General features: G+C 43.0%; 1 protein-coding gene and 1 pseudogene across 6 annotated transcripts in view; both read left to right on the forward strand.

Annotated features, from left to right (window-relative positions):
* The window catches only part of LOC147625342 (polyadenylate-binding protein-interacting protein 8-like), a 54,991-nt gene extending 39,405 nt beyond the window's left edge, over positions 1–15,586 (forward strand). For all 6 annotated transcript variants that reach the window (XM_086818667.1, XM_086818666.1, XM_086818668.1 and 3 more), the window contains one exon: positions 15,055–15,586. In XM_086818667.1, coding sequence (XP_086674793.1) covers positions 15,055–15,112 — 58 coding nt within the window. In that variant the 3' untranslated portion in view covers positions 15,113–15,586. The remainder of the gene's footprint in view (positions 1–15,054) is intronic.
* A 3,753-nt stretch (positions 15,587–19,339) lies between these two features.
* Positions 19,340–21,101, forward strand: LOC147625345 (uncharacterized; annotated as a pseudogene).
* The last annotated feature ends 3,378 nt before the right edge of the window (positions 21,102–24,479 follow it).

Raw genomic sequence — 24,479 nt, forward strand, 5'->3', positions numbered from 1 at the left:
CTCTTGCCTATCTAATATCTATATAAGAACAAGGCTACAAGGCTACAAGCACACACGCACCCCTTCAACTTTCAAGGCTTCAAGGCTTCAAAGTTCAAGCAACTCTCTCTCTCTCAACTCTCAAGCCTCAAGCCTCAAGCCACACTCTGAGTGTATCTACTCTCTCTAGTCTCTCTCCCTCAAGCTTCTTCTAACTTCCAACTTCCAAGTTCCAAGCCTCTCACACAAGGCCCTACTCTCTACCATCTAGACTCTCTCTCTCTCTCTCGCTCTCACCTCTCCCTCAAGCCTCTTGAGTCTTCCAACTTCCAAGCCTCTAGGCCTCTCTCTCTCTCTCTCTCATTGCGCAAGGCTCAAGCCATCTTCAACCATCATACCATGGCATCCTTCTCACGTGCCGGGGCTTCCCGTAGAAGGACAACGGGATGGACATGGTGGGAGGAGGTTAACTACACCCCATCCTCTCATGGAGGCGGTTCTCGGCCATGGGCATGCAAGCTTTGCCCGTACCGGCGAACGGGTGGCACGACAAAGTGCGAGCCCACCTGTTGCATGAGAGTGGGCATGAGGTGAGGTTTTGTACGAATGTCACGCCTGAGAAGAGACGGGAACTTCTTGACAAGCTTGCCGTCTATGAGGCGGTCGAAGTGGCAAGAAGGACACCACGAGTGGCCGTGGATCCCGCGACGATGGGGAGAGGAACTCAAGCCTCTACAATGGAGTCATGTGGTGGATTGGGATCATGCACGCCATCACCTTCACCATCGAGTCGGAATGTTGCTTCATCCACGACACCGGCACCCTCCATCTCCACGGCCTCTCAACCATTACGTGGCCCACGACGACAATCTACACTTGGGGAGAATGGGAACCCCAAGTTGAAGGAGGAGGTGGATATGGCGGTGGTCCGCTTTGTCTTCCACGACCACATTGCCTTTCAAGCGGCTAGGTAAGTGCGATTGATCATTGCCATCATTCATGTTTTCATCATCCTAGTCCCCTTCTCATTAGTAAATTGCTTTCTTGAATAGGTCGGAATACTTCGAAGTGATCTCTGTAGAACTCACACTTCTTACCAATCTCTGATGGAGACACCCATGTCTGGTGTATGTGTAGCCCGAGTAGATCTAACCGGATGATCCGGTTGATCTCCAGTCGTGAGAGATCAAGGTAGGGGGGATTTTGGCTATACTGAAACAGGGGGAGATAGTCCATCTGTATGCCATGTGCATGAAACCTCTCGACTACCTCAGAGTACCATGCATGTGTCGGTAATGGTGGTAGCTGTGTCGCTGAGGAGGAGGGCAGTCCAGCTCATCTCAATCGCTCCCTCTCCCTCTCACAGTATAATTGCATAGAGGACTCTACTGCTAGTCGTGGTGGGAGGCGATCTCTGTCAAGCGTGTATACATGCTGAATATAAGTGACAATCTAAAAAAGGGTATCTGTAACAATGTCATGTGGTAGAGATGGCTTACTCCTGATCATGTGTGACAACATCATCACCTGTAGCCTCTTTATGCTCCTCCAGTGATCCTTCCCTAGGCCTGGCCCCCAAAAGGCTGCACCATACATAGCCGCTGGTCGTACTAGAGTATCAAAGAGCCAGCACTTCGTGCGAGGTTCTTGGAAATGTGCTTGGAAACACTGTCTCTCCATACGGGCTAGGGAGGCATGCCCCCTCGCAAGTTGGTCAGTGGCAGCTGTGGTCATGCAGAACAAAGGGCCTGTAAAAGTGACTTCTAGATACACATACTTATGCACAATCTCTGTATATGAAAGAAAATCGTGTGGCGACTGCATAAGATGTGTTGAAGACCATAACCTTGGTTTTGCCCAAATTGACCGCAAGGTCTCTCTCCTTGCAACAAAATCTGTCCAATGCATTTAAGTGTTTCTGTAAACCCTCGGCTGAATTTGAGATCAAGACAATGTCGTTAGCATATATATATATATATATATATATATATATATATATATATATATATATATATATATATATATAGAGAGAGAGAGAGAGAGAGAGAGAGAGAGAGAGAGAGAGAGAGATTTTATTAACGTCTTCCAAAAGACCGAACTCGGCCTATGAGACAAATCGGTGTACTTGTATGGGGTATCCTCTATCATCCCAACAAAATGAAAAAGTACTGAACTAACTAAAAAGCTGAATCTGAGTGTGCAATAAGTACAATGAGTGGTGAAGGGAAAGAGAGAGAGAGAGATATATTAAACATCTACTAAATGTTAGACATCATCCCCTACTTGCCGGCTTCCTGTTTGGTGTCCTATTTTAGCCTCTAGGGCTGACCATGTTAGTCAGAGCGGCTGGTCACCCCTCATATATATTTTACCCATATTTATTCCCCATTTATGGTCTTGGGTATTTTTCCTAGTCGTGGAGGTACTTTTGCTCCAGTCGGCTGCCTTCATGGAGGTGTATATATAGCCTGCATGCCTCCCTCATATTTCATTGCTTGCCTAGCTTGTCTAGCTGCAGTCCCTCACATACGAGGTTCTCCCCTCTTGCTCAGGACATGTATTCCTTTTGGTGATGATATTGAGAGAGCAGGTTCTCACCTCTGTTTCCTCTCCATCTCTCTCTCACTCTCTCTTGTGTTTCCACTTTCCTTTCTTCCGCTGCACATTCTATCATGGTATCAGAGTGCCGGTGATTGTCGGCGTTGGATGTGAAGGCAATGAAGGGTTAGGGTTAGGGTTTACACAAGCTCAAGCAGGCGTGGAAAACCAACACACAGAGAGAACACGACTTCAGTATGCTTGATTATCAAAAGTGAAGTACAATAGCCACATGATAGTGACCCTAAAGATAAGTGTTCACATGTCCGGCCATAAAATGTGCCGGGTGGACCAAAACACTTATAAACTGCATATAAGTGAAACTGAACTAAACTGGGGGAAAAAACCTCCACTAACTGAAGTAAAAAGTGCCCCAGTAATCTACTGATGATCACTAGCACTCCTCTGGGTGCATACACAACATAAAACCCAACAAACCCCCCTGGAGTGATATGTGATCACTGTACATCATCCACCAAAAGGAAACAAATTCAAAGCATTGCGGAATGCTTCAAATTTCGGACGTGGTAATGCCTTGGTGAAGATGTCTGCCACATTCTGATCTGTAGGACAGTAGATCAGACTGATATCTCCTGCCTGGAGTCTCTCCCGAACAAAATGATAGTGAATCTCAATGTGTTTCGTGGGAGCATGAAACACAGGATTCCTGGCCACAGCAATGGCACTCTGACTATCAGTATAGATAGGTGTAGGCTCCTCCACTGAAATATCCATATTAGTCATGAGACGACGCAGCCAAACACACTCAACAGTAGTAGTGTAGGCTGCTCGGTACTCTGCCTCACAAGACGAAGTGGCGACTGTGGTCTGTTTCTTGCTTAGCCAAGAAATGCATGAAGAGCCAAGAAAGAAACAATTTCCACTAGTGGAATGTCTGGTATCAAAATCACCAGCCCAATCTGAATCACTGTAAGCGTGTAACTGCATGTCACCCCCCTCAGGATAAAGCAATCCAAGAGACAAGGTACCCTGCAAGTAACGGAATACACGCTTCACAGCTTGCCAATGTGACAACCGCGGGCTGTGCATAAATCTGCTCAACTGAGAGACTGCATACTGAATATCTGGCCTTGTATTACACAAGTAAATGAGGCACCCAACAGCCTGAGCATATGTAGTGGCATCAAAGGAAACACTGTCATCTTGTAGTGACAGTTTCATCCCAGGCTCCATAGGAGTACTAATAGGCTTGCAATCCTGAAATTTAAACTTCTCCAGAAGTTTAGCAACATAACGTGATTGCAACAACCCAATGCCTCTGTTATCCTGCACAAACTGTATGCCCAAATAGTAATGTACAAGGCCCAAGTCAGACATGTCAAATGTCTGTTGCAGTATCCCCTTAAAAGCTGCAATTTTGTCATCATTTGATCCCATGAGCAAGAGATCATCCACATAACGACTGATGACCAGCAGATCTGTCTCTTCTTTCTTTACATACAGAGTGGCCTCTGATGGACTGTTCACAAATCCCTGAGTGAGTAGAAAAGCATCTATTTTTGCATACCAAGCTCGTGGAGCTTGTTTCAAACCATACAAGGCCTTTTTCAGCCTGCAAACTTTCCCCTCATGACCATGTTCTGCAAAACCCATGGGCTGAAATACATAAACTTCCTCCTCGAGGTCCCCATGTAGAAATGTAGTCTTTATGTCCAACTGGTGAACAACCCAACCACGATGTGCAGCCAATGCAATGACACACCTAAGTGTCGACATACGGGATGTAGGAGCAAATGTCTCCTCATAATCAATGCCCTTCTTCTGTGCATAGCCCTTTGCAACTAGACGGGCTTTGTACCTGTCAATGGATCCATCTGCATGTCTTTTCAACTTATAGACCCATTTAGTACCAATTGCTTTCTTGCCTTTGGGCAGATCAACCAAATCCCATGTTTGATTGCTTTTAATAGAATCAAGCTCATCCTGCATGGCTTTGTTCCAATGCACATTATCTCGTGCATCCACAAATGAATCAGGCTCCTCATCATCCTGTAAACTGGCTGCCATAACCAGATTCAAATCCATGATGTGTGCATGCTCATTGGTCCTTGTTTCCCTACGAGTACGACCAGCAAGAGGACCCTCTAAATGGCTGTCCTGTAATGTCCTCAAATACCATCGAGGTATATGTCTGACCTGTGGTGCCTGCTGCCCCATATTTGGTTCAGCTTCTGGCTCATTTTGCTGCTGAATTTCTGCACCACCTACATCATTTGCTGGCTGTCCTGTACCCTCATGAGTTGGATCACCAACTGTGGAATGAAACTCCATGGGTAGTAGACCTTCAAACACATCATTTTCAGCCTGATTTGCCTCATAACCAGCCATGGATATTTTTGATTTTTCATCAAAAATCACATCCCGACTAGTGAATATCTTCTTGGATAGTGGGTCATATAACCTGTAGCCCTTGCTCTCACGGCTATACCCAACAAAAATGCATTTTGTGGCTTTATCATCCAGCTTCCTCCTCAACTCTTTGGGTATGTGTGCATATGCAAGACACCCAAAGATACGAAAATGCGATACAGAAGGCTTGCGGCCATGCCAAGCCTCAAAAGGAGTAATAGAAACCAATGCCTTTGTGGGACATCGATTCAAAATATGACAAGCACACATTACTGCTTCCACCCAAAAGATATGTGGTAGCCTTTTTGCCTTTATCATACATCTGGCCATCTCCATGAGTGACCGATTCTTCCTTTCTGCAACCCCATTCTGCTGTGGAGTGTAAGGAGTAGTATACTGATGTTTTATACCTCTACTCCCAAGAAAGGAATTCAGCATATGTGACATATATTCCCCCCCTCGGTCAGAACGGAGAGTTTTCACCTTGCATCCTGACTCTGTCTCAGCAAGTGCTACAAAGGCCAAAAATGCATCATATACCTGTGATTTCTGTGTCAAAGGATAGACCCAGCATATACGAGAGAAGTCATCAATAAATGTTGCAAAATAGAAGCAACCACCTAATGACTTCGTCTGCATGGGACCACAAAGATCACTGTGTATAAGTTGCAACTTTGCAGTTGCTCTTAGAGCCTGATCACGTGGGAAGGAAAACCTATGCATTTTTTCCAAAATACATCCTTCACAAATGTGATCTGGAGGCTTCTCCATGAGAGGTAGAACTGTAAACATATTATGTCGCTGCATAAGCATAAGACTACCAAAATTTACATGCCCCATGCGAGCATGCCATAACTCCGCATCAACCATAGCTGGAGTAAGAGTGAATGCATCATAAGCAGACTGATCCACTGGCTGAAATGCATCCAACTGATAAAGTCCATGACATAGTGTACCAGTAAGCATCAAGGTCAAGGCATTAGCTTTGTCTCTGACCATGCATTTATCATCATCAAAGTGGACTTGCATTCCACAATGTGCTAAAGAAGAAATGGACAACAAATTCTTCTTTATCCCTGGTACATATAAGGCATCTGTAAGGCGGAGAATGGAGCCATCAATGGCTGTGAGTTGAGTCTCCCCAATGCCACGAACTGGATATGAAGCATTGTTGGCACACTGAACAGTTTTGCCAACAGGGGTAGGGTCAACATGACTAAACAAATCCCTGCGAGATGTGATATGCTTTGAGGCACCACTATCAAAATACCAAGTACATGCATGCTCTGTCAAACTGAGTGCCTGTGAAGACCAACAGGCATCATAGCTGCATGTATAAAAACAGTAATCCCTGTCCTCAACAAAAGAAGCAGTCTCTGGAGGAGCTTTAGAAGCATCATTAACAGACATCCCAGCTTCCTTTGCCTTCTCTTTGGCAATCCTCTTCCTACATTCCGTGATGTAGTGACCTGGCTTCTTACAGTAATGACATTTGCCCTTCTTCTTGGGCTGTCCATCACTCTTCTTGGTATCCTGTGAAGAACCACCATCACCTGAATTTTGATTTGCACTCTTTGGCTGAGTTTTTCCTTTCCCCTTTTGACCTATAGTAAATGCTTGTTCAGCATTTGTGTTCATATTCATATTCTTCCTCATTTGCTCCTCTTGTAGTAAGAGAGCAACAAGTTCCTGATACTTGAGGGGTTCAACAGCATTCCTCATGCTGAGGTTCAAAGAGGTATGAAAAGCCAAGTAAGATCTTGGCAAAGAGTGCAAGATGGTGGACACAAGCTGTGTCTCAGGAATAATCTCATCCACATTGATGAGTTCTCTCAAATCCTGCCACTTGTTTAAGTGGCTAGACATATCATCTCCTTCATTCATTTTCTGATTTTCCAGCTCTCTTTTCAAAAATGAGATCCTAGCCTCATTACGAGCAGCATACATCTGCTCCAAAGTCACCCATGCATTCTGTGAAGAGCCAGCTGAACGAATATGAGGTATAATGGACCTCTGTACTGACAATGCAATGAGTGACAAAGCTTGTGCATCCCTGGCATCCCATGTCTTTTGAGCATTTGTTCTTTGAACAGGCAATGGCTGTCCTGGAGCCTGTACCTGTTGTCCTCGTCCACGAGCACCCCCTTGGGGAGGAGTCTCTGGAGCCAATGGACCTGGACGTGGTTCATCACCACTAACAAAATCCCAAAGACCTTTTGCCACAAGCACATTTTTCAGCATAAAACTCCACAAGGAGTAGTTCGTGCCATCCAATTTGTCTTCCTTAGACAAATATGTGAATACATCACTTTGCTGTTGATTTGCCATTATGCTTACGCACAATGTTGTACCTGTTTATCAAAAAACCCAATAGCAGAAACCCTGATAATAACTGTACTCCACTGAATACAGTTCACCCAAATATGCCTGCACTCTCAATCCTCTGAATGTGCAGTTCAATGCACCAATGACTGAGTAGAGTAGCAAATGGCGTACACAATGCCAAAATGCCCCAAAAATGCCCAAATTTGCTGCACCCAAACTGTGCAAAAAACCTGTATAGTTCTTTGCTAGAAAATCTGCCTGTTGTGCCTGTATATTTTTCACAGAGAAAATAAAAATGCCCAAAAACTGAATTTTAATGCTTACCACTGAATGACTGAGTAGCTTGTGGTATTTCTGCAGGTACAGATCACCAAAGTGCAAGTACAGTTAACTGTACTTCACAGGACTGATGATGTGGAAGTACTGTGCAGGTACTGAAGGTACGGAAGTTTGAAGGCGGCGCTTATTGTACGGGCAGGTACAGTACTGTGTTGGGCGAGCAGGTACACGTCAGGTACTGAAGCAAGTACGCAGCCTGCGCAGGTTTGTACAGTCGCCAGGTACAGTCGCCAGGTACGGAAGCAAGGCCACGCGTTGCACAGTACCTGAAGGCGGCACTTGACTGTACGGGCAGGTACAGTAACTGAAGGCGACGATTTGCAGGCGGCGCAGACTGGGTGTAACGGGCAGCAGGCGCACAGGTGTAGCTGAAGGCGGCGCAGACTGAGTGTACGGGCAGCAAGCGCACAGGTGTACGGCACTCAGAAGTACGGGCAGCAGGTACTGAAGTTGCTGTACGGCGCACAGATGTACGGGCAGCAATAGTACTGTACGGCGCAGAGGTGTACGGGTGCTGTACGGGCAGCAGCAACAAGAGCTTGGCAGTGTACGGGCAGGGCAAGGCAGAGCTTCAATGCTCTGATACCAAATGAAGGCAATGAAGGGTTAGGGTTAGGGTTTACACAAGCTCAAGCAGGTGTGGAAAACCAACACACAGAGAGAACACGACTTCAGTATGCTTGATTATCAAAAGTGAAGTACAATAGCCACATGATAGTGACCCTAAAGATAAGTGTTCACATGTCCGGCCATAAAATGTGCCGGGTGGACCAAAACACTTATAAACTGCATATAAGTGAAACTGAACTAAACTGGGGGAAAAAACCTCCACTAAGTGAAGTAAAAAGTGCCCCAGTAATCTACTGATGATCACTAGCACTCCTCTGGGTGCATACACAGCATAAAACCCAACAGGATGCTCCCTCTACCTTCTTAGATCTGCGTTTTTTCTACCTATTGACAGATCTGCGTTTTTTGCTTTGAAGCTTGCGTTGAAGCTTTTCAAGGGCTGATTCATCCCTCTTTCAGTGGGCTGCAGTTCCTCCTCATCAGGGCATCAGTTTGCAGCTTCTAGGCAGTCTGATAGGGGCGTTTTTCTGGACAGCATACCTGCCCTTTCTTGGCGGCACCTTCCAGGGTTCTCAGGTGTTTTTTTTCAGGTCTGGCCAGCAACATAGCTGTCCCAAATAGGCTGCGTTTTTGACCTGTTTGGGCTTGCTTTCCCAAGCCCTGATCTTGGAGCTCTCTGGGCTCCCTTATGCCTGTCCCTTTTGGTTATCTTGTGCCATCCCTCCCCTCGCTGATTGTTCTCTGCAGCAGTTCTTGATCTGTGGCTTCAGCGTTTCCATATTCAGCCCTTTCTACAGCCCCTTTTACCTCTGCGTTTTCAGATTTGTAGCCATGGTTGCTGCGTTTTTTTAAACCGATCTTGTTGGTAGCTCTACCTTCACCTGGACTTCATCTATTGGACCCGAAGGTACCTTCTCTTCAGCATTTTTCCTCATAGGAGGTGTGGACACTGGTTGACCTGAATTTTTAGGTTTGTAGCCCTTGTTTGGCTGCGTTTCCTCTCCAATGGTCACAGATCACTTGCAGAGGGGGTTTCTTGTTTGGATTTTGGCTTTGGGGGCAGTTTGGTACTTGAGGAGGATTCTGAATTTCAGATTTCAGTCAGCGTTTTGCTGATTTTGGAGCATTTATACTTGTGTTTTGTTCCTGGCCTTCACGGCTTCCCGGTTTCTACATGTTCCTTGCCTTCTGTTGGCGGTGGAGTGCTATTTTTTGCTGGATAGCAGTGTTTTGGCTGTGTTTTGCTTCCCACATGAGTTTTCTACACTCAGAGGGGGCCTATCTCCAGCTACTTCACTTGAGGATCAGTTTCGGGAGCTGCTTTGTATCTGTGGAGACTTTCTTTTGTAACAGGAGTTTACAGATTTTGAAGGAGAGCAGTGATCTTTTCAGAGATCGTGAGCAGAGTTTATTTTGTCCGAGCTTGTGTTCTTTGTAGTATTTGCAGAACAAGGAGGGTGTTTTTGCCCTTGCGGTGTGATCCTTTCACATGGATCCTTTATTTGTTGGGATCTGGTTCTACTTCTGGAACAGTCTTCTGCTATCTGTGATGCTTTTGAGGATTTTGTTACCACTGCAGTTTATATTCGTGCTTCCCTTCCTCATTATGAGGAGTCTATCTCTGCATCTCTTTGTGATGCTTCTGAGGATGCCCCTCCCCCTGCCAGTTGTTCAGGCTTGTTGTTTTGGAGGATGTTTTTTTGGATCCGATGGGATGCTTTGGATCTGTGGTTGCTAACCGTGCCTGGGGCATAGTGGTACTTCCAGAGTTTTTTGGATTTGGATCAGAATCAGGTTGGGCTTATATTAGTCCGACGATATCTTTTTTCACAGGGAGATGTGGAGTCCTTTTATCTTGCGATGCCCACCTCGGTGGTGTCTACTTATGTACAGCATTGGGCAACTCATGTTATGAAGTTTGAGCATATGGACCCCATCTTTTCTACAGAGTCTTTACGGAAGCAGGTCTCCCAGGATTGATTATATACAGGATCTGATCTTGGTTGGTTTTGAGGTTTTTCATACCTTCTCCAAGCTGGATACACGACATTCGACTTCGGGGAGTGTTCTTACACTTGGGTTTGGAACCATTATTTGGAGCAACACGTCGCAGCCTATATGGTTGTTTTCTTCCAGAGGAGCAGTGTACCTGGCAACTTGTTCTGTTGCTTTTGTAGCTGAGTTGCTGATGAGATTGCTTGTGCAGCTTTCTTGGTACTTGTTTTTGTAGTCTTTCATCTTTGATCGAGGACGACGTCTCTGGCTTCTTGGAGTTTGCTCAGCATCCGGTGCTGAGAGGGAGTGTTAGACATCATCCCCTACTTGCTGGCTTCCTATTTGGTGTCCTGTTTTAGCCTCTAGGGTTGACCATGTTAGTCAGAGGGGCTGGTCACCCCTCACATATATTTTACCCATATTTATTTCCCATTTATGGTCTTGGGCATTTTTTCCAGTCGTGGAGGTACTTTTGCTCTAGTCGGCTGCCTTCATGGAGGTGTATATATAGCCGGCATGCCTCTCATATTTCATTGCTTGCCTAGCTTGTCTAGCTGCAGTCCCTCACATACGAGGTTCTCCCCTCTTGCTCGGGACATGTATTCCTTTTGGTGATGATATTGAGAGCAGGTTCTCACCTGTGTTTCCTCTCCATCTCTCTCACTCTCTCTCCTGTGTTTCCACTTTCCCTTCTTTTGCTGCACATTCTATCACTAAAGATCCAATGGGCCTATGAGACTAAAATGATACAATAATGTCCATGGCATATCTCATCATGGAACAGAAAATAAACAAAACAAAACTATCTCACTGGAGTGATACAAAATTGTCCATGGAAATCTCATCATGGAATATTAGGAACATGAAACGTGAGAGGAGCATCAGCCCCCACTAGATGGTATACCACTTTCCAAAATATCAAGCATGGGGCTAATGAGTTTGGCTGAGAGGTCTCCCTCAGCTACATCACATGGAAAGGTAGCTCAATGGTGATGGAGCATGTCATGGATATGGAACTGATGAGGGGATCGTGGCCGACATCCACGGTGCCGGGGGCGTCAGGCTCGTTGGAATGCAGAGGCCTGGTCTGAGGTAACTCCTCTCGAGCAAGGTGGGTCGGAGTAGCCTGAGGTGGGTCCACGGAATCCACTGTATGGGTGTCCTCCTTGGTCCGGAAGAAGCTGGTGATGGTTGGCTGGCGAGGGAGGGGTTGGGGTGACTAGGGCTGAAGCTCTCTCAAGAAAATGTCCCTGTGTCTGTGGAGCTCGAGCAGGAAGAGCCCTAGGCAACCCTGGTCCGGAAGTCAATGATCTTGGAGAAAGGGCCAAATTCCTCATGGAATAGACAATGAATCTCATAGTATACTGGGCAGCGACATATGTAATGCTCCTGTCTCAACCTTTGTGTGGCATAATCGGCAGATCCTCTCCTCCTTGGGTCTTCGTATGAGCTCCTCGGCTCTAAAGACACGCTTAACTCTTCCCATCCCCGCTCTGAGGTGGTGGCCATATTTGGCCAATGGCAATCCGCATGGCATGGGACATGTGAACACTTAGGTAGCATGGCTATCCATGCTTAGTGAGCGTGAGAAAGTGATCTTTTTAGAAGTGCATCTTCCGTGGAAGCTTCGAAGGTGTGATCCATGTGCAGTGGGTGTAGAGGCTGAGAAGATCTAACTGGATAATTCAGTAGGTGTCCTCATGAGAGAGCTGGAGAAAAGGGGAGTCCAAACTGTACTTAAGGGGTAGGAGGCGGTGCATAGCCCATATCTTGAGAACCAAGTGGAAACTTGGGCATACCATACTCCAAGGTAGCCCTCCAGTGCTAGCTGTCTCGAGGACTCTAGGGCAAGCCTCGGGTACCTGTGGGGATCCATGTGACTTGATGCGAAGGAGGTATGTTACTATCTGGAAGAGTGCACCCACTACCATCGGGGATGCAGCAAACTCTGCTTGGATAATCTGGTGTGGGACTTGATAGTTTGTTGCGGATCATATAGGAGAGCATCATGACCTGGGGCCTCAACCCTTTGTCCTAGGCTCCTGGAAAAGTGTCTGGAAGCAATGCTACTCAATTAAGCTCAAGGTTGCATATCCCTGTGTCACTTTGGCATGTGCTGCGGGAAGCATGGTGAAGTGTGGGCCATTGAAAGTGACACCAAGGTAGACATAGGATGAGACAATCTCCACAGGATCCATTATCCCCTCTATATGTGAAGCTCAATCTGGATGTGAAGGGGCAGGAGGTATTGAAGACCATTACCTTGGTCTTACCAAGGTTAACAGTGAGGTCCCGCTGAGTGCAAAGGTCCTGCAAGGCATCCAAATGTCTCTAAAGCTCCCATGGTCACCTTGAAACGCGTTTTAGGTAGCCTAAAATGTGAAACCTCTGAAATGCATGAAATGTTTGGACGTTTCAATGAAACGCCCACTGAAACCTTCAAAGTGAAACTTCTAAATTTTTGAAACTTTTGAGATTTGGAGTTTAAATATTAATAGTAGAGATGTCTTTTATACTTGTGTTATCACTCATGGTACTGTATTATGTGAGTAATTCTGATATTTTTATACCAACAAATAGTAGACCTAGCATCTATCTCTCTTGACTTTATATATATATAGGCGTTTTGGTCCGGCATTCTAATTGCTGCCTGTCACAGAGTGAAACGTTTTGGGTTGAAACTCCGCGTTTCGGGGTGAAACGTTTCGTACTTGAAATGCTGGAAGCTCCTCAGCTGAAGGAGGATGATGTCATCTGCAAAAAGTAGTAGGGGGATCAATATGCCTGCCAATGTGTGACCAGCCCCGCCTAATCTGTCAATGAAGCGTGATATCAATGTAGGTGATAGAGGGCAGCCCTGTTTTTTTTAATTTAAAGAAGAGACTTCTATTAAGTATGAAAAAAGCATACAAAAATCACGGCTATAAGCCGGAATATAATAGAATCACCCCAATAGAAGGCAACCCTGTTTCACCCCAATAGTGTTGGAAATCTCTTGGGATGTACCTCCTGGGGCTCTCACTCATCCGGTGATAGACTCATAGAGAGCGAAGATGCTCCGAACCATGTCAAATGGGACTCCTATCTCCTGTAGACGTTGTAGGAGGCGGGCTCAGAGTATAGTATCAAAAGCTTTGTAGAAATCCACAAAGTAGCAATAAATCCTGTGACGTGGTGCTCTACCCTCCTCGATGATGGCATGGAGGGTGAAGATGTGGTCAAGGGTAGAGTAGCTCCACCAAAAGCCTGCTTGTCTTGAGGCTATGCATCCTTGTCTCTCTGCTGAACTAAGCTCCACCTCTAGCACTAATCCATAGAGTTTGGCCAATGTGTGGCCAATCATGATCATCCTGTAACTATTAGGATCAAGTGGATCTCCGGCATTGAGGATGGGGGTGATGGTGTTAGCGGACCAAGAGGGTGGAAATCCTTCACAAAGGGCTCTATTGAACATGTAGGCTAGTGAGGGCGCCAGGGTATCATTGGCATGTGAGATGTACTTGGCAATGAGTCCCTCGTGATCTTGGGCCGGCCCATTACATAGTCTACGAATGGCCTTGAGAATCATGCCCTTTGTGAAGAAGGTGGAGGTGGTGGGGCAGGGATCTGGTGGTGGGGGTAGAGGTGGCTGATGGGGGATATGATAGAGGGAGCGTGCATAGGAGTGCCATGTGTCTGGGCAGGTGATAGGTGTGGGGGGGCGATGTTCTCGGAGTTTCCTTCAGGCTTCTTTGTAGTTCGGCCCTAAAAAGAGTCGGTATAACTCATCCTCTTTCCGAGCTTAGAACTCCCATTTCTTGCATTGGGTGAGGTGTTGAGAAATGTGTTGCGCTTGGCGCTTTGTGATTTGCCCAATCCGTACCTCATGCTTAAGACGAGAGCGTGTGGCTCAGCATTTGTCGTCATACCAACAGTTCTAGGGCATGGAACCGCAAGGTGGCTTGGTGGTAGTAGACCGCCGTGTGCAAATGAAAGTAGTGGCAAATGTGTGGAGAATGGTGGTGAGCTGTGATGTGAGGGTGGGTAGGGGACAGTAGGACCCACATCCTGGAGTTGGTGGTAGTTGTGTCAGAGTAAACAGGGTTAAGCTCGTGATCAAAATGGACTTGTGTGTAATGCGAAAGAAAGAAAGAGAGAGAAAGTTGTATTAACATCTTCAAAAGGTAAAAATGACCTATGAGACCAAAAGGTTACATCATATCCATGAGGTACATCATCCTGGGTACAAAATAGTAATAAAGAAAGATAACAAAAATCCATAACTATAAAATCTGATCAAGAGAGAGAGAGAGGGTGAATGTCTTTTGGAAACGGCCCTTGAGACATGTCCGAGTATTGTAGTAGGAGATGCATAGGACATCCCCTATAACCTAAACAAAGCATAATGTAAATAGAAAACAGCTGGAAACTATCAAGTGTGCCAAGAAGAGACAGGGTATGTCAAAGTTTGACTGGGTTAGAGAGCCATCTCAATACCACATTCGATGACAGACATGAGGGAGCATGCATCACCAGAATGTCAAAAATGGTCTGATGTCCCCAAGGTCCCCAAGGAGTGTCTGGATATGGTGTTGCATGGAAGGTGGTCTCTCTTCTGCCGAGCTTCGGGTCATTGATGTGTTACGTGTGTCCTTGTCGGAGGGTGTCTGGCAGCAGCTAGGCGTCTGAAGATCAGGATGGAAACTCCATATGGCTGTATTCCTTTCTGTACGCTCCCTAATCTGGTAGATTTGAATTTCCTCCTTGTCATCTCTCTCTCTAGCTCAGCACTATCCAATGTGCGCGCGTGTGTGTGTGTGTGTGTGTGTGTGTGTGTGAGAGAGAGAGAGAGAGAGAGAGAGAGAGAGCACATTAATTGTTGTCTTCTGTTTTGGCTAGGGTAAGCCCATCAAAGACTCCAGTAAGACCTCGCTCGCCTCGCTTCCTTTCACAATAATTTCAGCAAACTTCCTTAAATCTGTTAAAAAAAAAAGTTTTGCAAGCAGTCGCTCGGTTTCCAAAATTTGTGAACCTTCAAGGTACCATGTGATTTGGTAGGGAGACTTGCCAGCTTGTGAGAAGACTTGAGCAGAAAAGCTGGTAAAAAGTTATCCCTCAATAGGCCTCTTATATTTATCTACCACCAAAGGTTCTAGCTACATTCTTGTCTAGAAGACTCTCCTGATGGGTCTGGCCCTCATGTTGCGGCAAGGAGTAATTTGCTTCTGCTGTTTTAGTGGGCAGTTGGTAGCAGAGTTTCAAGCATGGAAAATCCATGTTTGATAACCTTGCAAGAAAGCAGAGGAAGAAGAATAAGTGTTCTCTATCAACTTTGACTTACAACTTAACGATTTCAACATTCATGCCACATTGCCATGTGTTTTGAAAAACAATTCTCATGACTTAAAATATTTATGTTGCTTTGCTTCCATAGATTCTTAAAACATTTATGTTGCTTTGTTTCCATAGATTCTTGTTTTTTCTGATTTTGTGTGTTCATTTTACTCCCTGTATACATTAATCTCTTGCCTTCTGCTTCCTCTCAATCTGTACATGGATTTAATAATTTTTGTTGCATTATAGTTGGCAAATGTAACTATTTCCTAATTTCTCGGGATTCATATTGTAAATTCTCTATTATCCATGGACATGGGTGTTGGACACTACATGTAGCCATGGAATGTTTATGGTTAAGCTTCCCATGTATGTGTATGCTAGCTATATCTATGAGATCCTAGCTGCATAGAAGCATGTTAAGCATTTGATGGATCTTGGAGAACCAAATGCAATACATAATGCCATGGATATTTGATGGATCTTGAAGAGCCAAATACCATAGCCCTTTTAAATATCAAGTACATATAAATAGATGGGGTTTCTTCCAAAATATGTGTTTAAATGCATACATTTGTGTGCATGGCTTATTTTTATTTGCGTGTATTGTTTTGTTTGCATGAACAATGCTTGACATGAAAAGCTCATGGATTTGGGGACGCCTGGATTGCACCCATGGGTTAGTATGTTGCATAACCTGTCTTCAATTAACTTGTATTGATAGATTTGTACAAGAATAATTGACATTTTGAAGGCACCCCACTCTTATGCGGGTTTTCTATCTCTATGCATGCATGCATGACAGTCTAAGTATTGTTGATAAACTTCTTTTCCATGATGAGAAACCTTCATGCATGTGACATGCATAGTTCGAAACCCTCATGCATGTGACATGCATGGCTACAAATCCTCATGCATGCGACATGCATGGTCAGAAACCCCCATGCATGCGACATGCACATCATGCAATGCTTTATCTTTTCATGCATGTAAAAGTGTGCCATGCAAGCTTACTTTTCTTAAAAGTAAAGCATGCAAGCTCACTTTTCTCCAAAAGAGTCATGCAAGCTAGTTAACTCAGAAGAAAAAGACAAAATTTTAAAGTTTTTCTCCTCTTTTAGCTACACGAGTTGCTACTTTTCTAATAGCCATTCTTTGATCCAAAAGTCTTGCACAAACCTCTCCCTGCCACATCTTTTCATGAGTAATAACCTCCACTCCTCTTCATCTAGGCATCTCCTTCTAGATTAAATAGAACTCTATGAATTCAGATTTCCAGCCTCATTCAAGGGTACTTCTTGGCCTTTGTTTATTGCTCTATCTAATGCAATTATTGTAGAGTATTTTTCCAACCGCACCATAGTGTTTTTACCTATCTAAAACACTTAGAAGCGGACTAAATTTTGATTTTCAGAATTGAAAGTCTCTATTCAAGTTAGAAGAAGAAAAAGAAGACAAATGCTAAAGATTGAAGCTGTGGAAGAATCATCTTGTTTCCGGTTGCTACAAGTTCTATGCGGGAGAATCCTTGGGAAGTGCTGGGCATTTTCCAAAGACTGATTTTCAACCACTAGATGGTTGATCTCATTGAAGTTAAGCTACATTTGTAGAAATCGGGATTGCTGGGTAATCTTAGTGAAGGGTGTTGGACACCATATTGCTAACTTGTAGCTGGGCTACTTGTGGGTAAGTATAGTGTTTGTAAGTTGTTTTCATATTCAATCATTTTGGAAGAAACGGTGGTGTATGGTTGGACCCGTTTTATGCACTTGTAAAATTCTTACTCCTTTAAGGCAATACATACCCTTCAAAGGGGGAGAGGGGGGGGGGGGGGGGACTAGCCCATCTTCTGGTCCCTAGTGCATTGTCATTTCTTTTCAGTACTTCCACATTGTTATGGCTATGTATGTGGGATATGGTAGTGATCAAAGGATGATAAATCTTGTGATTTCAGTATTAAATTATGTATAACCACGCCCGCGTTTGTGATAGTGGTATCAGAGCTTCGATTCTCTTACTTTGTATAAATCTTTTTATGATACTGGATAAGGCCGTGGAGAAGTCATTATCCGTGAGGGAATTCTAAGGTAGCCCTCGCCTTCTTGTCACACTCTGAAAGGAGGTACCGATGATTTTGGTGACAGTGAGCATGTTGGAAAGACCTTGTGGCCCTCTTGTCCGTGTAGAGGCCATTAAGGGAATTTTGGACTTAACTTTGGGCCCTCTAAGAAGTGCTAACTAAGCTTAGAGATGGATAATCCAAAAAGCCAAAAAATAAGGTGAAATTGATTTTGGCGTATTTTCTCTTGGCATTTTCTTGAGATATAAAAGATATATTTCTATTCTTAAATGTACATAAAAATGATAGAATATTGCCAGTTCTCGAAGTCTTCAATCTGTTCATGTACTATATATACTACGTGAACAATGAATTGGTCAATTCTCCAAGTTTAATGGCTTATATCTCAAAATCTCTACATACAAGCTGAAATAGAAATTCTTGAAATTTGAACCAAGGATCATCCAAAAATAGTTCGAGTTTCCTCCCTGCAAGAAATTTCACCTCAAATTTCGAAGGTTTTTGACTTCCCTCCCTGCAAGAAACTTTACCTCAAATTTCTAAGGTTTTACATATCAAAGTTTGCAGGTATTGGTACTTTTAAAATCAAGGTTTTTCTTGCAAATTAGTTGGACTCTTTACTTCTTTTTACTATTTTGGCACCTTTCTCTTTCCATTCAAAATTTTCTACTAATCAAGAACAAGGAGGAACACAGAGAAAATCAAGAGGATGGCAGAGGGATCAAGAGCAAGGAGGAATACAGAGAAAAGAGTTGTGTGCAGAAGTTATTAAGCAATAAGGAAACCATTTCAGGGCTTGAAAAACAAATGTCTGAATTAAGACATAAGCAGACCTCATTAAGTCTCTGTAGAGATATGGAGCAACTATGCTGAATATACTGAAGCAAAACAGTCCCAAGCAAGAGACACAAGCAGTCTCATAAGTGAGGGAGCAAAAGATAGACAAGGCAAGATGAAAAAGTGAGAGGAGAGCTGGCCGACTAGAGCCACATAAGCTAGCCGACTAGGAAAAAACCATACGGGTTGGAAAAAATCCCAGAAAAATATGTAAAATAGGGGTGGCCAGCCCACAATCAAGGGCCATGCAAAAGGGACCAAAAGGACACCAGAAATGGGCAAAAACTGGGAATGAATGTGCTAACATCCCCTCTCAGCACCAGATGCTGAACAAACTCCGAGAAGCTGAAGATGAGGAGCCAAGGAAGTCTGAGAAACTGGCTTGGTGAACAAGTCTGCAGCATTCTCCGCTGAAGGACAATACTCCAAATGTAAATTACGACAAAAAAAACTAAAGGATATTGAGCAAATGAAGCTAGGAGGTGGTGGCATGAAGAAGAGCATACATGCAATCAAGTAAGCTCCTTTCTATTAACTGGTTTATTGTTTCTATTGTGATATTTTATGAATAGCATTCATTATTGCATATGTTCATGTATACCAATTTTTATATTTCAATATGATATCAGATCATTATTGCACCCTGATAAAGAATCAACGACAGAACCTTTTGGCGTACATTTAAGTCTTCTTTTAGATCGACAGTATGCAGAAGCACTGATGAACGAGAAGAAATATAAGGAGGTCTCAGAAAAGCAAATAGACGGCTTTTTCAAAGAGAATCAACTCAATCCACAGGACGTCCAGGCAATACTTGATCAGGCTGGTATATCACACAGAGGGTACTCAACCATTTATAAGACTTTGCAGGAAAAGATGAAGAATTCTAGTATGAAAGGATCATTATTGCCAAATCCTTCTTCGGTAAAAAAAATGCGTAAACAAGTAAACGGAGAGGTACTGTAAGCACTAGGAATCCCATTTCATATTGAAGACACCTATGCTGCACCAACAGGAGATGTGGTCTACAATAGATACAATAATATTTTTTACAACTTGGAGGCCTTACAATCATATGCTGTTCAATTGTTTGAAGTTACTCCTGAAGAATGTGATGGTGTCCTCAAATTTGTGCTAAAGCTTGATGAGTGTCAAATTGTGAAGGAGAGAAAGTTAGAAAGACTTACCATTACACTGATGAACAGGGCACTCGATACATCTATTCTAAAAGATGATCCTAGATGGTTTAGTGTTAAATCTGAAAAAAATATATTGTCGTTGATCGTTTGAGGTAAAATTTATTAGACTCGGATATGTTTGTGAAAAAAGAATTACATATAAAAAACACTAATGGGTGTTGCATTCCTATGTTTCTTATGTATTGCAGGTAGAATCAGAGAATTTTGATGTTTTGCATTGGGTCTTTCACAATACATCGATACCCGAGAGCATCAGTGAGCAGAGAAATGGTAAAATCTTGGATGTGGAAGGTATGGGACAATATAAGGTGGAGTGGCATATGGCGGGTGATCTTAAAACTCTGAAATGTATGCACAATGTGTCAAAGGGTGCCAATTCAAAAAGTCCCTGCTTATATTGCATGTGCAGTACAAAGGTGTTTGATAAGAGGTATTGGAAGAAGGCACCAGATAATTACTTGAAAGACCCAAACTTTAAGCCAATTGTCGATATTCCATTGTCAAGTGTCCACATTTGTACAATGCATGCTCTTCGCAGAATCATTGAAAAACTCTTGTTTTTATAGATATGTTTTTCATGGACTCTATAGCTCAATACAGCAAAGGTTACATCCATCAAAGCACTAGAGAAAGTTTTATCAGACATTGGTTTGCATGGTGGACATGCAAAAATTGAACAAGATGAAAAAAGGTCTAAGGATGGGAAGAATGTACCTAAGAAACCTTCCATTGGGGGTGTTAAAGCAAGAAGGTTTCTATTTGAACCAACACCAGAAGGTTATAGAAGAAGACGATTAGTGCAGATCGTAAAATACAACAGATGGAAGTGCATTCACAATGCAGTAGTAGACCATGCAGACAATGGTCAAGCAAGAACACGGAAAGCCAAGGTGTGGAAATCTCTAGACACTATGTTTAAGTTCTGTGTGAGACAAGAAAGTGTGGACGAAGGAGGACCATGAGATATTTCAAATAGTGCTAGATGAGTTCAAGAGATCAATGATTGATGCATGGACGGATCAACACATTACCCACTATATGGTATTAGATTGATTATGCATTGAACTAGTTTTTATACTGTATATTAAAAAATATACTAATTAATGTATTCTTTTATTTTCTTGAAGCATATTATATACCATCATACCCCTTGGTTTGCAAAGAAGTATGGTAGTTTATCAATATGGTCAACCCAAGAAATGAAGAAAACACATTATCAAGTACGCTCCGGGTATTTCAATCATACAAGACATGGTGGAGGAGCAGAAAAAGCTAATAGTTTAGAGGAATTACGTCAGTGGACATATAGGAAGCTTGTACACAAAGCCAAAAAGAAGCAACAGTTTAAGGTAGCCCAAATTAATCAAGCAGTAAAACTTGTGAATAAAGAAAGAAAACAAGATATATGGAGAAGATCTAATGCAAGTATTAAGCATACAAAATGGCGAGGAACAAAACAAAGAAATGAGAAGATTTGGATACCCATAGATCCATGATTAACATTTCAAATTAAAAAATGATCATATGCAAAACTGTTATGACATTACACGAGAGAGAATATTATTACAAGAGATAGGAATATATTACTACTCCTTAACCTGCTCACTAACATCCTCGGGTGCATGAAGCCTTGCTCTTTTTGAAGATGGCTCTACAACATCTTGTAACTGGCAAACTGGAGGAACCCTCGGTTTTGTGAATCTGAGAAGCTCTCTTTTTCCATAATCACTTAGCATATTGGGATCCTTAATCCCACACGCCAATCCATAAGCAGTATAGGGTAAGTAATATTTACTCCTTAGTGCATAGACTCCAGGCCCCTGCCCAAAGATTCGCAATGCTAACTGCTTCTCCAAAAGCATGATTTTGTCTGCATTCCACCTGACGGGATATGCCCCAAGGTATCTGGATAATGTCTTGATTGCAAACAAAGGAAATTTTGCATTGTCTTTCGAGAATTTCTTGCGGAATATAATGAATTGTGGGAACTTCAATCGGTTTATGTACTCTCCCAATGCTGAGTCCATTCCGAGTCCTCCCACGCCTGCTCCGCGCCCGAGAAACTCATCCTCAAACACAACCAGCCGCAAAACAATATTGTCGATGAGCCAACACAACAAATAGAATAAGCTACTCAGCACGATAAAAAGTAATTAACAAGTAAACACACCTTTTGATTTTTGTCATTAACAAGTAAATCATCTGTCCATATATTGATTGTTGAGTTAGTGTCCTGGACCGCCGATGAGGACGCCCCTTCCCTTCCCAGTGAAATATTAAGTCTTTGCTAAATAGCCTGAAATTCCCCTTCAGTGGGAAGGTGGATTCATAGCTTTTTGCATCCTTGTACATAGATAATGTGTCGGCAGCAGAATGGAAGTTACTATCCTTGACATTTGAATCCAATAAGAGATACTTATCCAAATCTGGATCCACAAAATCTTCATCTTCCTCAAGATTTTGTGCAATGATGAGACATTAGTCTTCCCTTATGTCAAAGACAACTTGAATATCTATAATTAACAAATATTCTTTGTCACCAATAGGAAATGTAGGGAGTAGTGGGGTTGGAATGTCCCTTGCTTCCTCTATCATAGAGGGCTGCTCATCACCTGTAACCACTAAGGTGTCTTCTCTTCTGAGCGCGTCAATATCCAACTGCTCATTAAGTCCCTCTCCGCAGCCAAGTTTATCTCCTCCGCAATCTCTTGAACTTCATCTTCTGCTCTTGGAGGTTCCTCTGGCTTCTCCTCAATTTCTTCATTTGCAACTTCTTCATCCTCAAGCAGCACATGCAGGTAGCAAATAAATCCATAGTGGTAAGCAACGAGACGACACTTGCGATTGTGAATGGGCACTTACTGTGTGTCTTCTTCTTATCATCTGGCACCTTTAAAACATCCCTGTTTAACTTTTGTCTCAGGGTTGTTGAAGGCACAATATCATTCACGTGCATGTACTGGACGCCGTCAAACATGACTGTACCACTCAAAGTGGTCTACTGAAATTACCGCCCTTTCTCCTTAAGATACGAACGAGCAGAAACGATCATGTCTTCGATGGAGAAATTGAAATTAAACATGCGTGAGATTTCAGGATGGCGATGATGCTGTCGAACTTTATAAAGGAAGTCAAACAACTTTTCATCTGGGGTTTCTTGAAGGCCAACATCAGACTCAACCTCAATCCCGAAAGGTTCCATCTACAAGCCAGGACATATGTGAGGACGACAAAAGTTCTATGTAAGATAATAAAGGATTAGCTAAGATCAGTATAACGCGATAAGCGTTGGAGAAATCTCATTGACATCTCTAGTCGCGTTGTAGTAATTTGATGAAATATTAGTGAGAAAATGAAATTACAAGGAAAAATGTGCCAAAATCACTGCAACACGATACGTGTGGGAGAATTCCCAAGGAGCCCTCTCTTCACGTTATAGTGATTTAACGCAATATTTCAAAGGCAATGACGATTGTAAGAAAAATCACTACAAGAACAATAGTAGGACAAATCACTATAACGCGATATGGGTGGGAGAGTTCTCACCGACTATTCATGCTGTAGTAATTTGATCAATTATTTGTAAGAAAAAAATTAATTTCTTAAAAATCTAAACGATAAAATCTTTGAAAAAGCAAAAAAAGAACGACAATAGGACAAATCACTATAACGCGATATGCTTGAGAGAGTTTGCACCCTAAGACCTCTTCTCGCATTATAGTGATTTCAAGAAATTTATGCAAGCAAATTACCATTGTGGGCAAAATCACTACAATGCGATATGGGTATGTTAGTTCTTACCGAGATTCCTCTTCGCGTTGTAGTGATTTGATGAAATATTTGGGAGAAATAAATTAAATTCTTAAAAATCTAAAAGCAGCAATCTTTGATGGAATATTTATAAAACAATTATACAACTTCGGCCAAATTGAAACACAAAAATATTTGAAAACATACCACGAAATTCACTGGGAGAGCAAGAAGCAACCAATGAAGTTGACTGTAGGAGAGCAAGAAGCAACGTGAAGGTGATGATTGCAAGAAAAATTGCACGAGAGTAAGAAGCAACGAATAATGAATGTTGGTCACCTTTATCCACGGTAACTAACGGTCTGTACACGTGGCAGACATGCATGATGGCACACCACGTGCTCTGCGTACGTATGATGACACGTGTCAAAAATTGATTGATCGTAATCATCATGAGTGCAGCCCCACATCCTCCTTGGCACGTGTGGACGTGCTCTTTCGCACGTGTGTTCTGCTTGTCCTCGGTAAATGTGGTACTCGTCCTCGGTAAATGTCAAGTGTCCTTGTCTTTCGCTCTCGTTTCGTTTTGCCTCCTTCAGCTGCGTGTATTCCTCCGCCGTGTCTCATCTACACCATCTCTGTGATTTATCAAGCAAGCGTCCATATCACTTCAACATTTTTCTTGCGTAATTCTTTAGTGAGTTATCAAGCAATCACTCCTGGTCTTAAATGTTATATTCAATCATATATATCATGTTTTACCTACGTTCATTAGATATTGGGTCAAACGAAAGGCAATGTCTGACAAGTAACCACGACGTGAAGAATGAATTATAATTTTTTCTGATGTAGCCATATCGCGTTATAGTGTTTTGGACATACTTTCTTGTCCTAGACATTGTTCTGTGTCGTGTATGTTATCTATTACTTATTTCCATGACCTACTTTGTGAAATGAAACGCTCTATGCAAGAAATCACTACTACAGCGAGAGGAGGGTACTATGACGATTAGGTCTGATGTGCCTCTATCGCATTGTAGTGATTTGGACCTATTTTATCGTCATAGGTGTTGTTAGGTGTATTGTTCTTATGTTATTTTGTCAAATGCAAGAATCTCTTTGAG

Source organism: Cibotium barometz, chromosome 24 (assembly GCF_041138505.1).
Source record: "Cibotium barometz isolate CiBa-2024 chromosome 24, ASM4113850v1, whole genome shotgun sequence".
In the NCBI taxonomy this organism is placed as follows: domain Eukaryota; kingdom Viridiplantae; phylum Streptophyta; class Polypodiopsida; order Cyatheales; family Cibotiaceae; genus Cibotium; species Cibotium barometz.